This window comes from Scophthalmus maximus, chromosome 2, assembly GCF_022379125.1.
Source record: "Scophthalmus maximus strain ysfricsl-2021 chromosome 2, ASM2237912v1, whole genome shotgun sequence".
Classification (NCBI taxonomy): domain Eukaryota; kingdom Metazoa; phylum Chordata; class Actinopteri; order Pleuronectiformes; family Scophthalmidae; genus Scophthalmus; species Scophthalmus maximus.
The window spans coordinates 12,434,458-12,450,623 of NC_061516.1; the positions used below are offsets into that span (position 1 = coordinate 12,434,458).

At 41.2% G+C, this 16,166-nt stretch overlaps 2 protein-coding genes across 6 annotated transcripts in view; one reads left to right on the forward strand and one right to left on the reverse strand.

Annotated features, from left to right (window-relative positions):
- nlgn2b (neuroligin 2b) overlaps positions 1 to 16,166 on the reverse strand; it is a 125,675-nt gene that overhangs the window by 91,432 nt on the left and 18,077 nt on the right. For all 5 annotated transcript variants that reach the window (XM_047336901.1, XM_047336902.1, XM_047336897.1 and 2 more), the window contains exon 2: positions 3,532 to 3,625. The gene's annotated coding sequence lies outside the window, so the exon portion shown is untranslated. The remainder of the gene's footprint in view (positions 1 to 3,531; positions 3,626 to 16,166) is intronic.
- The window catches only part of fgf11b (fibroblast growth factor 11b), a 37,717-nt gene that overhangs the window by 5,413 nt on the left and 16,138 nt on the right, over positions 1 to 16,166 (forward strand). The window contains exons 2-3 of the mRNA XM_035626187.2: positions 13,665 to 13,775; positions 14,814 to 14,917. Of these exons, the coding sequence (XP_035482080.1) occupies positions 13,665 to 13,775; positions 14,814 to 14,917 (215 nt within the window). The remainder of the gene's footprint in view (positions 1 to 13,664; positions 13,776 to 14,813; positions 14,918 to 16,166) is intronic.

Consider the following 16,166-nt stretch of genomic DNA (forward strand, 5'->3'; position numbering starts at 1 on the left):
GAGAGGGAGGGAGGGTGGGTGATTTGGGAGAGGTAAACACAGGCATGAGAGAAGAAAAGTAAAGTTATCCCACTGAAGTCGAGAGAGAAAATTGTATCAAAAGGTGGAGGCGGATTGCAATCATGGGGGTGGACACAGATGAAGAGGTAATCAAAAAAATATATACTGGAGGAGAAGTCGAGAGAGATACCAGTGGAGATTAAAGGAGCGATGGGTGGGAGTGAAAAGAGCCGTGAATCAGCCCCTGCCATGGAGGCAGCATGTGGAGAAGAAGATGAGATGTGAAACCGTGGGGCTGGTTGTTAAGCGTCACAGTAAAACAGCTTCCTTCAGACGTGAACTTCTCTTGTTTAACAATCTGTCTCGGAAAATGTACGTTGTCTTCCGGTGAGATCTCCGGTTCAAACTTCTGTGGTGTTTTAGTTGGATAAAGTCGGATGAGTGGGTCAAGTTGGTGACTGGTGGGCTGCCTGCAGATGCTTGAATGAACAAACCCTGGCAAATGCCCCTGGGAAATGTTTATTTAGTACGAATTTGTTATGATAGATAGAATTTTTTGTTTAGTTTTTTTGTAAGTTTGTTTGAGTACAAAAAGTACTATGTTTTCTCAATCTTCTTCTTATTGTAAGAAATGGACGCCTTCATGAATACACAACTTCCTGCCATAGTGTGGTTTCTTCACATAAGAAGTGACTAGTTTGAAGTGGACGGGGCTCGGACGTGACATAAGATCTGATGCTTGTTGTTGCTGCTAATATTTCCAGGCCACTGTTAATCAAACCCGATCAAACCACGCCCACATAGATGAGATGAGTCAGAGAAGCGTTTCTCAGTGTTAAGCTTTTTTGTTAACTCACAAACTTTAACTTAATTATATAAAGAATGAATATTATTAAGGAACCAAGGGTTTAAGGGCCTTAAGACAAAAAAGCACAAAATAAGTTAAGGACAGATTTTGTTTCTGGTTTAATTTCTGAAAAGTATATATGTCCTGCTTTGAATCACAGTTGAGTTTGTCAATGTTTAACCAAGACCACAATCTTTCCTTTACCTAAAATATATATATATATATGATCAGATATAGTACAATCAAACCTCACAAACTTAACATAAAATGCACAAAGCGCCATAAACACTAGCAGCAGTTTAAGACTGTTGACTGCAGATTACTTTAAACGCAGCACTGTTTTAAACTTAAAAAAAAACACCAATTTTGCAATTTTCACATGACCTCAGAAAATGGTATTAATCACATTAATAGAAATGATTGCAAATTTGATCATAAAAAACATTTCCAATTATATAGTAAAACCAGCACATCTTCTATTCTAAACTCACTTGCTGCAAATGTTGTGAATGAATAGCATTCTTAGGAGACTGGGCTGGAATAAATAGCATGGGCAATTAACTTTAAGACCCCTGCAATGATAACAACTGACAAATATAAACTGTGGGAATGTCAGAAGAGACTAATCTCACCGTAGTTCATGCAAAAAACTTGTAACAAGCAGAAAAGGTTTGAGTGCAAAAGTACTTAAAAATTAAATCAAATAAGAAGAGAATAAGATCTATAATTCTGTTTATTTGTATCAGATAGTTCCTCATAATGTCAAATTCTGTCAACTTTAATTGTTTGATTCCTAGATTCATTGTTTTCTGGGTTTTTTTTCAGTTATGGCTGTTAAATTAGATAATAAAAGAAGTTCTATGTCATTCATTCTCTGTTTGTATCTGTGTTTCAAAGGGCTTACCCTGAGCCAGGACAAACAACAATGATAGCAATCATCGCTTCCATACAGGGTTAGTAGCAAACAGCTGTTAAAATTACATTTTATAAGTTGTTAATTTTTCAAATGCAGTACTATCAGTGGATCAGCACTCGATACGCAAAGTCCAGGTATCGTAATCTGGAGGGGAAACATGTCAGAGAACATCGCTCATTGCTGTAACGGCACAAGTATTTAAAATGTTCAAACGATATCCAGCCTTAATCAAATCTGGGCGATTTCCATTTTGTCTGCATCGAGACAAGACAAACAAAAGATTAGAGGTTGACCTTCTGTCGGGGTCACTGATGTCTGGGGATTTTCAGCCTTGAACAACCCTCGTTTCATCAGTGCGATTAAAATTGTCTGTTACCAAATGGTGTCGATGAGGATGCGGACGCAGCTGTTCCGGCGAGTGGGCGAAGCTAGTTCATTGCTAAACTTTGTCCACGATGAACCCCTCAGATTAAACCAAAGAGTGAAACATCAAGGTTTGGGCTCTAATCAGTCAAAGTCTCTCATATGATACAAAAATCCATTTGAGATTAAGGGTATGTTCTTATATATTTATTTTAGTTTTAAAGGTTTATCTGACTTTATGTCTCTGGGTTGGAGAAGCTCCTCAGACGCTCAGCAAATAAAAGTCAGTGGACATGAGGGGATCAGGGGGATCAGTTTCTTTCTCTGCGAGTATTATTGCAGTCAGAGTTTAGAGTCGGCTCGTGAAAAGATATTCAGCCGTAGAGAGGCTGTTGACAATGGCCTTAAGTCTTACTCAGAGTGAGGCGGCGGAAGAACGTGTGTGCGTGTGTGTGTACACAAAGAACATCCTTTTGTCTCCTGTCGTCCTGAGGATAGCACCTTAATCTCCCACACATACCTGCTAAATTGAATCTGTGGGCGCTTTGATTAACGCCCACAAGGACAGATTGAATTTGCCTCTAACAAGAGGAAGAGAGTTAGGATGGAGGACAGGCAGAGGGTCACAAGTGGAAAAAACTATACTGCAGGAGAAGCAGGAAGTAGGCCACTTAAAAGATATGTCCATGTGCGCATGTACAGACAATATGCACATTAAGAAGCTACTATAAAAATCTCACATTTCTTACAATCTTACGTGAAATAACGGATTTAAAATTCCAAGTTTTGCCATTGCTGTACGGAACGTGTGGGAAATGTCATTGAAAATGCAACACTCAGGACAGACAATACATGTTTTTTTGCTTTGTACAGATTGTCTTTAAAGCCCCAGTGTGTAATTTTTGTACTTTTCTGGCAGCATCTGATGGTAAAGTTGCAAACCGCAAACCAACTGAGCATCCAACAAGGGACATTTTATGGTGGCGCACCATAAATTCCATGTCCGGTTTCCCGCAGTGCTGGAAATTCAACGCATATGCAACGTATTCTGGACCGTTTTCTGCAACCGTATTTAATGCTGAATTCCATTATACCTCAGAACCGCTCGGAACACGGACCACGGAAGTCGGGTCGGGGATTTTTTTCCGACCTCCTTCGCCCCAACGGAACCGGAACGCAGCAAAACATGACGTAGCAAACATGGAGACTCGCACGGATGTCTGGTCCCCCTAATAATATATTTAACTCATTCAAAGTTGACGAAAAAACATTGGTTCTTAGTTGCAGTCGATTATACATATATGAACACACAATTATGGACAATATTTTCAATTTCTGTGAATAAGTTCTTCTAAATATTACACACTGTAGCTTTAAAGTTACAGAATTAATAAAACAGCCTCACCTGCATTAGGAGGTCGACATCCTTGGGCTCACTGGCAGCCACGGGTCCTGTGTTCACTTGGTTACAAAACCTCATCCAGCTGCTCGAGTCACACCTGAATCAGAAAACAGAATGTGATGCTGACAGACAGTCGGAATCAGTTCAGAGCAACTTTTTCATTATGATAAATTATTATCGTATATAAACGTTTGTTCAAGCTGCGCCGCCACTTGAAAGAAACTATCTCAGCTCTAGTAGAAATGACGCATGATTTTGAATTCACCGGCATCTTAGTGGGAAATGAAATGAAACTATTAACAAACTATATACAATCTATAGTGTCAATGTATAAGTGCATAACAAGGCAGCACAACATTCTCCACATATTTTGAAGGAAAATATCACCTATATATTGAAACAAACAACTTGAAGGGCTTACTTAAACACGTCCTGGATCTTAATTAGTAAACAGAATTTCAGTTTAGGAATCGGCTCCAAAAGCAGAGGAAAGACAAAAGGAGAACCCTGAATAAATGTCTCCTCCTACTTTAAGTACCTGCAGTGGAAAAGGGCATACTTTTTTTTGTAAAACAGAGCATCATTTCACACTTTGTGTAATCCTGTTATGTTAGTTGAAATGTCGAGTTTGGGCTTTTCGTTCGTATCTATTTAAACGCAGCTGTGTGAGTGCCGAAACTATGTCAGCAAAACTTAATCTCAGACAATGGTCGGCGCAAAAATCTTCAATGGATTCCCTCCTCATGGTGCCGAGATGCACAGAAGCGTCTCTACTCGTTGTTGTTTTTTTTCTTCTCCATCTCCTTCGTCTATGTGGGGGGGGGATCGCTGCGTGTGAGGACTATATCAAAGAGTTTCAGCAAGGAGAATCAATGCAGGTTCAAACACAAGAGTCCTTTCTTGTTCCTTCTCTGTGCAGTTTAAAGCTCAGTTGTGTGTTTACTCGTGTGATCGTCACACGATCTGACAGGGGTCTGGACTCCTTTGGGAGAGGGGAGGCATGTTTGTGTTTGTTTGCTCTGAATATATTTAAGGGCCTATTTGTGTCCTTGCTGGAGGGTCCATGGGGGAAAAAGGGTAGGTGAGGTGTGTTGGGGAGCTGCACAGTGGTCTGCCTATGCATTTTACTGTGTTTGGTGGTGGGACACATGAATATAACGTTATTGATGAAACTGTGAGGCCGCGCCACGTCACTCTGAAATCCCGCCCTAGCTGAGCACGTTGTTAACCACCAATGATATGTACCTGTCACGACGCTAAGGAGGCACATATGTGAATACTGAACGTGCATCGGGGAGGCAGCGCGAGTCCTATTTGCTTCCGCTCGCGTTTGACACGCTCCTGTCAGCGCCATTAATAAGCGGCAATAACGCACTCTCGCTTACGCGAACCGCTGCCATTGTCACGAGAAGTGATTTATGAAGCCAGTCGATGTCGGGAGTCTCATCGATTCCTTCGCCTTTTTTTTAACCCCACCTCTGTCCTGCTATGCATCTTCTTCCTCCACTACAGCATCCTTCTTCAACCCGTCTGCTCTCCCTCCTTCTCATGCTTGTATCTTAATGTCATTCTGTCACTCCATCATTGCCCCCTTTGCTACCCTCGCCTCTTTTATTACCAGACAAACATATAGCATTCTTCAGTCTTGTCTCCATGTTGTTAAACAGCTTTTATGACTTCATTCCTCCCTCACTCCTCTCCTCTCCCCCTCTATCTTCCCATAAGATTGATAATTACTAGCAGCACTGTGGAGCTCATGGCCCAGTTTAGGAATGGAGAGAAGAAAAAAAGGAACCATGTTCTCCTTTTATTAGAAGCAGAGTCAAACACCACACCAGAGACCGAATCCCACTTTCTTAAATGCATGCAGTACACATGCATATGTGTATGCATGCATGCACAGAGAGCGAGGGGGGAGAAATACATATCGAGCAGTTGAAAATGAAAAGGATGGGGGGGGGGGAGGAATGAGGGAGTCCTGAAAATACATGCCAAGGAAAACCCCTGTTGTTTGGTTTGGTCGGCGCAGATGAAGAAATGCCCTTGGCTGCTCAGTCATGCAGGCCCCCAGTAATTACCTCCACCCTTATCAAGGGGAGTGTGGCTGGAGGGGAGGGGATCAGCGAGCGACATACCGCGCTCACATCAAGCCAGATAAATACATTAGAGTAATGATAACCAACACCTATAGCCATACAGCGCGCTGATTAGCGATAAACCCTCAACCGCCGCTTATTTTTCGGAGCAATTACACTGCGGCTAAGGGTTTAAATGTCCTTGATAGCAGCCATGATGCATGAAGTGATTACCTTGGGTTCTTATGTGCGCTGACCTCATTTACACAGACACATACATAATTGCTGTGTGAATGGTTTTTACTGTAGGAGTAGGCTCCAGTCTCCCCGTGGTGTTTTCAAAATGATTATCAGCGCCGAATGTAAATTGATGAGGGGCATCCCTGTGTAGACTGCGCTGCGGTCGCTGCCGGGATTAGAAGACAAACCCAATTTAATAAACAAAATGCTCTTGTGGCTGCAAGGTCTGATGCTTCTTCAGAACATATAACGCTTGTTTGGGATGTATGTCCATTTCTGGCTGAAGATTCCACATTGAATATTTCTCCCTTAGATAACAAGACCACAAGAACATGTCAGATAATAAAATATTCACATTTGTAATTTGGTACTGAAATAAATTTAACATGCATTTTTGAGCAACTGGCTGTTTTCAGTGTGAGACAAAATACAATTTAACTCTCACAGTTCATATACATCTATTAAAGCCACATTCCTAAAGGCAGTGATTCCAAACTCTGTCTTCTCTGAGGTTGACAAAATGACATTACATTACAGCACACGCGACGCAAATTATTCGCGCGAATATAGATTACATACAAAGTCAATTGCAAAGATGTCTCCAGCAGTGCAGATTAGCCTCTCTGCTGCACTTAAATAAAAAATGTGTGAAAATTTACTTTATTTCTACTTTTCCTCAAAATTCCTGCAGGTATCAAGTTGAGTATTTATGTACATTTCAATTGACTGTTAATTTTAGTTAATTGTTATTTGCTGTTATTATTTAAATGCAAAGAACATTTTCAAATAGCTAATTTTCCTCCTTTTTGGTAGTTTTATGTGGGTGGGGGTCACCAGTGTCCATACGACACAAATATAGGTTGTAAGGCCACAGCTGGCTTGTCTTGGAAACAAGTAAGTTAGGCTCACAGGAACCAAAAGGTTGGGAACCACTGCCTTAAGGCACTCTGTCTCTTTTGTTCATGTGTGGAGAGGTCACTTGGGAATAAAAAAGGCCTGCTGATGAGTCGGCATGTTGTCGGCTGTGCTGACAACACCTGTGTGCTGATGTACACAAACAGACAGGGAGCTCTCTCTGACCCGCACTCCATTGACCTGGATCGGGGGAATGTTTTCCGTCAATCAAGACCACACGTGTCCCCGGAGCGACGAATGCAGTCGCGCGCCTTCTCTCCGTGGGGAAATGCCCGGGGACGGTCGAGACCGCACGTCGTGTTCCTGGCGTATTTAGCGAAAGGTTGTGCCAGGCAGATGTGGGTGTGCTCACCCTGAAAGATAACGTGCAGGAACCTGCTGTTCTTTTAACTACAGGACAGGGATGCACTTCACCCTTGAGAAGATACAATTGATCATGATTACACAGTCTCAATTGGTGAAAGGGGTTTTTGTTTTTTTTAATCCATTTACTGTATACACCCCCCCAAAAGAAAAAAACCCACCTTGCCCATTGAAGAAACATCCTGTCAAGCAGCAAGTTAAATTCTCAGACACACTTTTAATGTCAACCGAGTCCCTTTCTCTCTATTCAGTTTGATGATAAGAAAAATAAATAATGGCACGGGGAACTTCATCCTCACATTGCTGTGTCACATGAATGTCAGATAACCGGTGATCTTCTGACTTGTTAAGCGTTTAGTTAAAAAATGATTAGTTGCTCAATGGATCAGTTGATCAACTGAAAAGGATAGATCATTTTCAAGCTAACATGCAAAACATTCTGTTATAGGATCCTGAGGTTGTGCTGGACCAATAATAATAATAATTAATAATGGTAATTTTTCACTATTTTGATAGTGATTTGATAGACAAAATGATTTTGAGCTATGGTTGCGGAAGTGTTACAGGGCGAGAACATATCAAATTAGCCGGATTAGTAAAGATGGTGATGTGATCGAGCGAAAGATTTGCATTTCTGGTTCCTCTGACAGATGCATGATGGAGCCCGTGGCCTTTCAACAACCTAAACCACCTTTATTTGTTGCCTAAACCCGAACAAAGAAAGTCTGAGAAGATAAACTAAAAATAAAGGAAAAGGTGCAAATAGGAAGTTAAAAGAGACAAAGCCAATCTCCTGGGTTAAAGCCCCGTGTTTGACTGATTCACAGTTGTTAATACCGTTGCGACGATGAGAAATTTAGCCTTTTAATGTTGTAAGTGCCAGATTCACATCAATCGCTTTCTACTTTATCTACAGTCTGATCGTTTGGGCCACTGGCTCTCAACTGAGTCACTTCAAAGCGTGACAAGATCAGAAAAATTGGAGTCATGAGTTGATTAAAAGAAGAAAGTGTTCCTCTACATTCGTGTCTGCTTTTGTAGTAAAGTATTGGAGAGTTTTACTTCTATGTGCCTTGAACGGTCATTTAAGGAGAACTGCTAATAACTCAGACATCTGAAATGTGTTAATGGGCCCCAACTAGACACTGCTTTGTTATTTTTTGTAATGGGTCACAAGCTAAAAAGATCAAGAGCCAGTGATTAAATCTGGATCAAGGCATTTAATATCATAAGCTTATTATACGTTTTTTTTTATGTGAAATGTTAATCTGAAAAGTAACTACAGCTGTCAGATAAACGTAGTGCAGTCAAACGTACAATATTTCCCTCTGGTGTTGTGAATTAGAAGTAGGAAGGAAAATGGAAATTCCCCGGTGAAGTACAAGTAGCTCAAAACTGTACTCGAGCACAGTACCGTCACTGCATTGGTGCTTCACTTCAAACAATAGATTTTTGTGGGGTATATCTTATAAGTATATGATTGCCTTTGGCCCTCTGCCATATACTGTTTGAGTACAAACAATGCCCGAACATACCCAGCTCAGTAAACATGACCTTTGCGTAGCTTTCCCCGAGTTATCATTTTTACATGTTTACCCCTGTGGAGCAGTGGAGGCGACATGTGCTCACTATGCACCCTCGTGATGCAAACAGGCTTTTTGCTCATATAAACAACTCTGTGCGTGCGTTGCTAATCCAACCAGAGGTAGACTGCTGTCACAGTGTGTCAGTATCTGTCAGTGTTCTTCTCAAGGGCTTATGAGGAAAGGAGGAAAAGAGGAAATAAAAAATAGTTGGCTTTCCTTGTAACTCTTAGAGGCAGTAAGCGATTTTAATCCATTACACTCTTTTTTGAAAAAATCAAAAGAGTATTTACTCACGGTCCGCTAACTGTCAGTTCTATGTGTTCCTCATTTTTTCAAGACCACGCCCACTGCCACACACACATACACAAAGATTGTTGATAATGTTGCTAGCACTTGTTAACAATATTGTATTGTCACCACGAGAGAATGCACTTGCTCTAAAACTAAATAAACACATAAAACAATCCCTCATTTTGCGCCCTAGGCAACCGCCTATGCCACGGGGCCGCCCCTGTGCGGACCGCACCAAACAACACTGCGAATGCAGTTTGTAAACATCGCTGCCCGACACCTCAAGAGACACTGTGACTCAGGGCTTTTGGCCCAGTGGTTAGCGCGTCAGACTCCCTAATCGACCGGGCCAGAGCATTCTACACCTCAATGAAAATGACAAACATTGTTATGACTGCATGTCAGCGACAGCTGTAACTGGAGGCATTAAGTTTTCGTCCGTCCTTCCGTCCCACTCTCGTGAACGTGAAACCTCGGTAACGTCAAATGGAATTTCGTCAAATTTGTCAAGGTCACGGTGTCCTCAAAAAACCGTGTTTTTGGCCGTAACACAAGCAATCGTACGCTTATTATGACACCTTACATAATACCTTTTATCTATATTCCTTCATGAAGTTAATTAAATACAGTATATCATGTGAGTCCGGTCAGATTTGAACTGCAACTTGACTTCGCAGAGGTCTACAACCCCCGGGACATTAGTTAATGATTTTAAAGTAATGAGCCTGTAACAATTGTGAAGGGAGAGAGGATATCTGGGAGATATATATTTTCCAACCTTTAACTCCTTCAAAAGGCAAGTCTGACCTTGGCAGATTTGTTAGTGTTCTGTATGATGTGTGCTTCATTTTGCTCTGTATTTGATGATGGATGATTGAAGAGGATAAAAGCGACTAGTTACTCAGGTGACAGTTGTTTGTTGTAGCCCTGATGTATGTGACCTGCAGTATGCCAACATACTGCAACATTAAAAACAGAGGCAGGAAAAAATGGTGTCTAGTGTGTGTGTGTGTGTGAGAGAGTGTTTGTGCCTGTGTGAGAACACATTATGCAGACACGTGCTGTCAAAACAGTGAGAGGGGAGCAGTTGGCAGAATACACATGGGGATGTAGTGCATCTCTGCTATTTGATGACACCGAGTTGAGTCAGTGTTATGATTATGCACAGTTTTGTTCATTTGCATGTTGTTAGAAGACTTGACACGGCACCAAACTATTAGAGGCAAACAAAAAAAAGAAAAGAAGAAAAAAAAAGAAAGCCAAAAATAGCTTTGAGAATTGAAATACTTCAGTATTTACACATATCTCTGGCATATTATCACAATCCTGTAAACCTGTCGGCCTAAAACAAAATCAAGACTGACTTCTTATTAAATCAGTCGTGCAGTAGATTTCATCATTATTCTCCTTCAGCAAAATTTTTAAAAAAGAAAGGAAAAGGAAAGAAAGTCTGTCCTACAACTTTTGTTGGTTGTACGAGCACATTCAGATTATTTTCCTGGTTTTTGCTGGGGGGGAAAATGTTTTTCGAAGTGCAAATAGATGTAGGGGTAAAAATCATCCATCTGGAATAAAATCCACATTTACGACAAGTTTGGCAAATGGGTTGGTTATGGGCCAGTGACCATTTTCTTTCTATTATGACTGATGTTAATGCGCCATACATGCTGAAAAAGTCATTTGACCTTGACACCCCCATCCACAGCCAACAGCCAAAGGTCACAGCTTCAAACCTCCCTTTCTGTCCAAAACATATTCAGTTTACAAGCATAGATCATGAGATTTAGAAATCTGTAAATCAGCTAAATGCATCATTTTTAATTTTCTGTCAGTCAACTTATCATTGCAGATGTAAATCAATTAACAAATTTGACAAGTGACAAAACATAGAAAAATGTTTATATGTCTGCTACTCTCCCAGTTCTAACTTCTTCAGAACTTCATAGCCTCACGAGTGTACTTAAAGTCCAAACAACCAGAATAACAAACACACACTAACTTCCAGAGTGTGACACTTTAGAAATATGAGTTTGTGCCTAATTAGTTCAAATGTGCAATATTTGTATGGTAATAAGGTAGCGAGAGTCCACAGGAGGATTTTTTTGTTTTGTTTTATCCTCTATGAATCTCTAAGGCAGTGGCAGTAAAATCTCGACGGGTATGCTTTTTTTTTGCTAGGAGCACATTTTCATTATACTGGATAAGGATTTATCGTGCATTGGGATGCTGGGATGAGGGGTTTGAAGTCAGAGCCAGCTCTGCTAAGTGAAACATTAGTTTTAGTGTCCCTGACACGGAGCATGGGAGTTTTGATTGCAGTCGTATTGCAAAAGTTGTCTATTGAATTTCTGCACCCAATGTCTTTTTCTCGAGCACGTACAACCGTCGCTCTTAATGAAATGGCAGTGTCATCTCATTCACTGTTTCCTTGCCGTCCCTTGGCTCACTTCTCCCTTCCCTGATTCTGCCATTTCCCTTTCTTTCTTTTTTTCTCTCCATCTCTTTCTCATCCCTCACTTTTGCATCTGTGGGGACATGTAATGAACGGCTTCCCTGCTCTGATTGGATGATGCACAATGTTATTAGGTGGGATGAAAGCGTACAAAACTCAAAGGATATGAAACGGGGAAAGGGGAGAAAAGAAGAAGAAGAAGAAGTTGCTTGAGCAGAGATACTGAAATGTTTTGACAAGCAGCTCTGAAAGAGAGAGGGTGGGGGGAGTGCTGCAGATGCATGCATGTAACAATGGGAGTAGGTCACACCTTCACTGATGTTTCAACCCTGGCACACTTCCTTCGGGAAATAGTCCTACAGATCTTGTTCCCGCATCCTCCTGCCACTCTCTTGACTCCCTGTGCTAGTCCGAAGGAGACAGGCAGATTGCGCAGTGCCCTCGGTCCCTCCCCGGAGAGTGTGTGCGCGAGGGCAAGGGTGGAGTTTAGCGGAAGGGGGAACTCCCAGATGGCCCGCAGTCCTCTGGAGGCTCTGTTATAAACTGCTCCTTCATCCATGTTCCATCTCCCCTATTAATGCTGCATTGAAGGAGACTGGTCACTTCAGTGGGCCTGACCAGACTAAGTGGGGCACTGGCGATGCCTGAGAGCTGCTGCAAAGATTCTGTCCTTTTCTTAAATGAACGCAAAGTAGGCTGCAGGGACTCCGCTCATGAAACATTCAACCAGTCTCCTCACCTTCTATTCCCTCTCCTCCACCACCCAGCCCCCTTGATTATACATCTTTTATTTAGCGGGAGACAGACGTACTCTCTCTCTCTCACTTGACTTCATCCTCCGAGGGCCCCAGCTCTCGCTAAAAATAGTACTGGTTGCAAGACTGGGAAATGATGTTTTTGCTTTAGTTATACATGCATTTTATATTCATTTCATGCTATATAGTCCTAGTGTTGGGTGGATTAGCCCAAAAATGTGCCTTGGGCAATCCAGTAATTACCTAAGAAATTGTTATTGAATATTGAAAGCCTAAACTCAAATTTTTTGTGCTTAATATTTTTTACATTTCCTCTCCTCTAACCCTCCTCTTCCCTGAGGAACAAATACACAACATAAATCTTTTCTTCTGTAGTACTGTGAAGTGTTTTAAGAGTGTTCCTCTATTGTGGTATTGATGTCGGGGTATCAACCATCATCTGTTCTGCCAGTCAACTTCTCTCCTGCTAATGTTCCTTTGAGCCACTTCCCTGGACTTTGATTTGCGAGAGTGAGTTTGCGCTTGTGATATTTATATTCTTGAGATAAAAGAGCAAATCCTAAAGTGAAGTACCAGGACCTGTCTAACACTGCATGAGTCCACAGCCATGCTAGCTGTACTTAGGATTGTACTTAAAGCTACAGTGTGTAATATTTAGAAGAACTTATTCACAGAAATTGAATATATTGTCCATAACTGTGTCCATATATGTATGATCACCTGCAACAAAGAACCAATGTTTTTTTCATCAACTCAGAATGAGTTAAATATAGTTACATGAGGTGGACACGACCACCGTGTGAGTCGCAATGTTTGCTATGTCGTGTTGAATACAGTTGCACAAAACGATCCAGAATACGTAGGAATTTTCAGCGCTGCCGGAAACCGAAAATGGAATCGGCGGTGCGCCAGTATAGTGTCCTCTGTCAGTTCCTCAGTCGGTTGCGGTTTGCAACTTTACCACCAGAAAATTACAAAAATTACACACTGGGGTTTTAAGCATTGCACTACTTTGTGTTAAATGTTAGCATCAGCTTGCTAATATGCTCACAATGACAACACTAGCAAGCTGATGTTTTCAACAGGTATAATGTTTGTCACTTTTTTGGTTTAGTGCATTAGCATGCTAACATTTGCTAACTTACTCTAAACAACAATATATCATAATACAATATATCCTCAAGGGACCATGAACATCTGTACAATATTTTGAATTGTTAAACTTTAAAAAAAAAAGATAAAAAATGTAGATAGTACATGTAAAACAGGATTTAACTTAATTGTTTAGATATCCACAGAATAAAACTCTTTTGTGGTTAGCGTCTTTGAACACAGATATTTTGGACTAACCCATTCCTTTTTCAGGTTCTGTGAATGAGTGCATATAGTTTCTGCTCTCGACATCTCGCCGCGGCACCTGTAAAAATACAATGTTGTTCTCCTGTGCTCCCCCTTGCAGAGCCACAGCTGAAAGGCATCGTTACCCGGCTGTACAGCCAACATGGATACTACCTGCAGATGCAGCCTGATGGCACCATGGACAGCACCAGGGATGAAAGCAGCTCATTTTGTGAGTGTCTGTTTCTGTCTGTGTAGCCTACAGTGCATTTCTTTGCTTTTGGTCGTGTCCTGTCATTTTAATCAAATTATTCACAGTCTAGTCTCTAGCACCAGTTGGAGGAACTGAGTAGAAGAACACTTGCAGTTTTCAGCTCAAGTGTGGAACAGCTGATACCCTCACTGGGAGTAAATGCTCCATCTCTTTGGCAAAGTTAATGTTGTACTGTACTTAGTGAGCTCAACAGACCCACTGTACAATACTGTAAAGAATCCCTGCAGGTGAAATTAGGATTTCTTCAACTCATCTGTCAAATTTATTCCAATTTGTACTGTTAGTTGTGTCATTTTTAATGGGAAGGAACATCACGTCAAATTGCCTGTACAGCTTGCAATTTAATGTGCCCTTGCTCATATTGAGAAATGCTTGGCAAAGGTGTCCATCCATAACATCCATCTAAAATGAGATTGAGAGTTTATAGTGCTTCTAAATAGCCGAGATGAATGTTCACCATGACCTTTAACGGTCTAAATTTGGTTTTCAGACCAGAAACTATGCGCCCTTTCTCTCTTCCTCGTATCATTTCTTTGTTTGACCTTCCGGACTCAGACGCAAAGCCCTTTTTCAAACTGTGGTTTGAAAGTGGCAGAATTTTTTAAAATGTTATTCATTCAACAACCTGCATTATTCTCGATGGGGGGAGTCTCCACAGAATCCAGTTACTGTATCTACCTGCCCACTTCTAACTGTCTTTGCTCTGGGCTCTATTTGGTGTGGCAGAACATCTCCATTATTAGCCAGGTTTAGAGGCGGTGTAAAGCACGGTGAAGGTGACATGGCATTGTGTTGACACAAACATAAACTCTGAGGGGTCAGAGCATTTGGGCTTAAGAGAGCTACAGCATGCGGCAGAGACACTGCAGCCATTCAGCCTGCTACAGCTACGGTCTTGCAGTTTGATTTCACAATCTTCTGTGACTCTGATTTTTTTTATCTCCCTCTCTTTGCCATACCCTATCTTTCCCCTTCCAACTTCATTCCCCAATTTAGCACAGTTCAACTTGATTCCAGTGGGACTGCGGATCGTGGCGATCCAGGGGGCAAAGACAGGGTTGTACCTTGCCATGAATGGTGAAGGATACCTCTACACTTCGGTATGTATATGTATGTATATACAGAAGAACAGAAATTTAAATTTGATCAACTACTGTGTTTTTAAAAAAATCGCCAAATCCAATATAAAAACCAAATATGGTTGCTCTGGTCTTGGCTAGCATAAGCATACAAGTTGGGATAAAAGCCTTGTGATTTTGCACAGTTGAGAAGCTGCTACCTGTCCACATCACTGACAAAGAAATTCACAGAGAACCTATAAAGAGGGGGGGAACTTTTCATCTGATTTCATTTTGGATTTTAAGATTCAGCTGTCTGGATGATAAGGAGTACAGTGTAAGGACTAAGTTTCAGAAACTAATTTAAGCAGTTTAACATAAGCTACACAGTTTGTGCTATGTGTACATACAGTATGTGCTGTGCATATAGTACACTAATTGCTCTAGCATAAGCAGTACCAGACTTCGGGATAGTTAGAAGTAAGGACAGTTAATGGGGTTTGGAGACTATTAGGAAAAGGGAAAGCATCTTGGTTGTGTGTGCCAATGTATGTGAAGGTTTGAGAGAGGAGGGTGATGTGGGGAGTGAAAGATGAGGGTGACAACCTGTTCGTCTGCCTGATTAATTACTCCAGGTAGTATTGGAGAGACAAGGAGGGTGAAACAGAGACAGAAGGGGAGTTGGGCTGTTGGAGAATCTGGGGTCTCTTGACAGCAGCAACTCTTGACTGTTACGGATCCTGGACAGGTACTAGAAAGTGGTGGTACAAAAATGTATGTGCCTTAGAGCACTGAAAAAATGTATTTTCCTCAATCATGTTCTGAATTTGACTGATTGGAATCTACATGAACACACTGGAGAAGTCATTTCACAAGAGTGATTTTTTGGATTTTTATATTCTTCTGAACTTCTCATTGGACTAATTGGTTTTCACATGGACAGTAGAGTCATGCACTATGACTACTGCTTCGTTTTAATAAAATAAATAGTTAACACTAGTTTTCAGAGGCTTTAATAGTGGCTGGTATGCATATTATGTTGTTTTTATTTTGTGTTTTATGATCTAGGTTTGTGCAATAGCACTTTTTTACAGCCCCATAAACCTATTACAGTTTCATTAGTTTTTAATCCATCTGCTAAATATTAAGCCGCCAGGTGCTTTTAGGCAAAACAAGACTGAATCATAGCAAGGATGCTGACATTATGTTGACTGTGTCAGGTCAGGTTCTGCTTCTGCAGTAATAAACTAAAATGCATTCGACTCTCTTTGAGTAAGTGAGACTCTGGTGT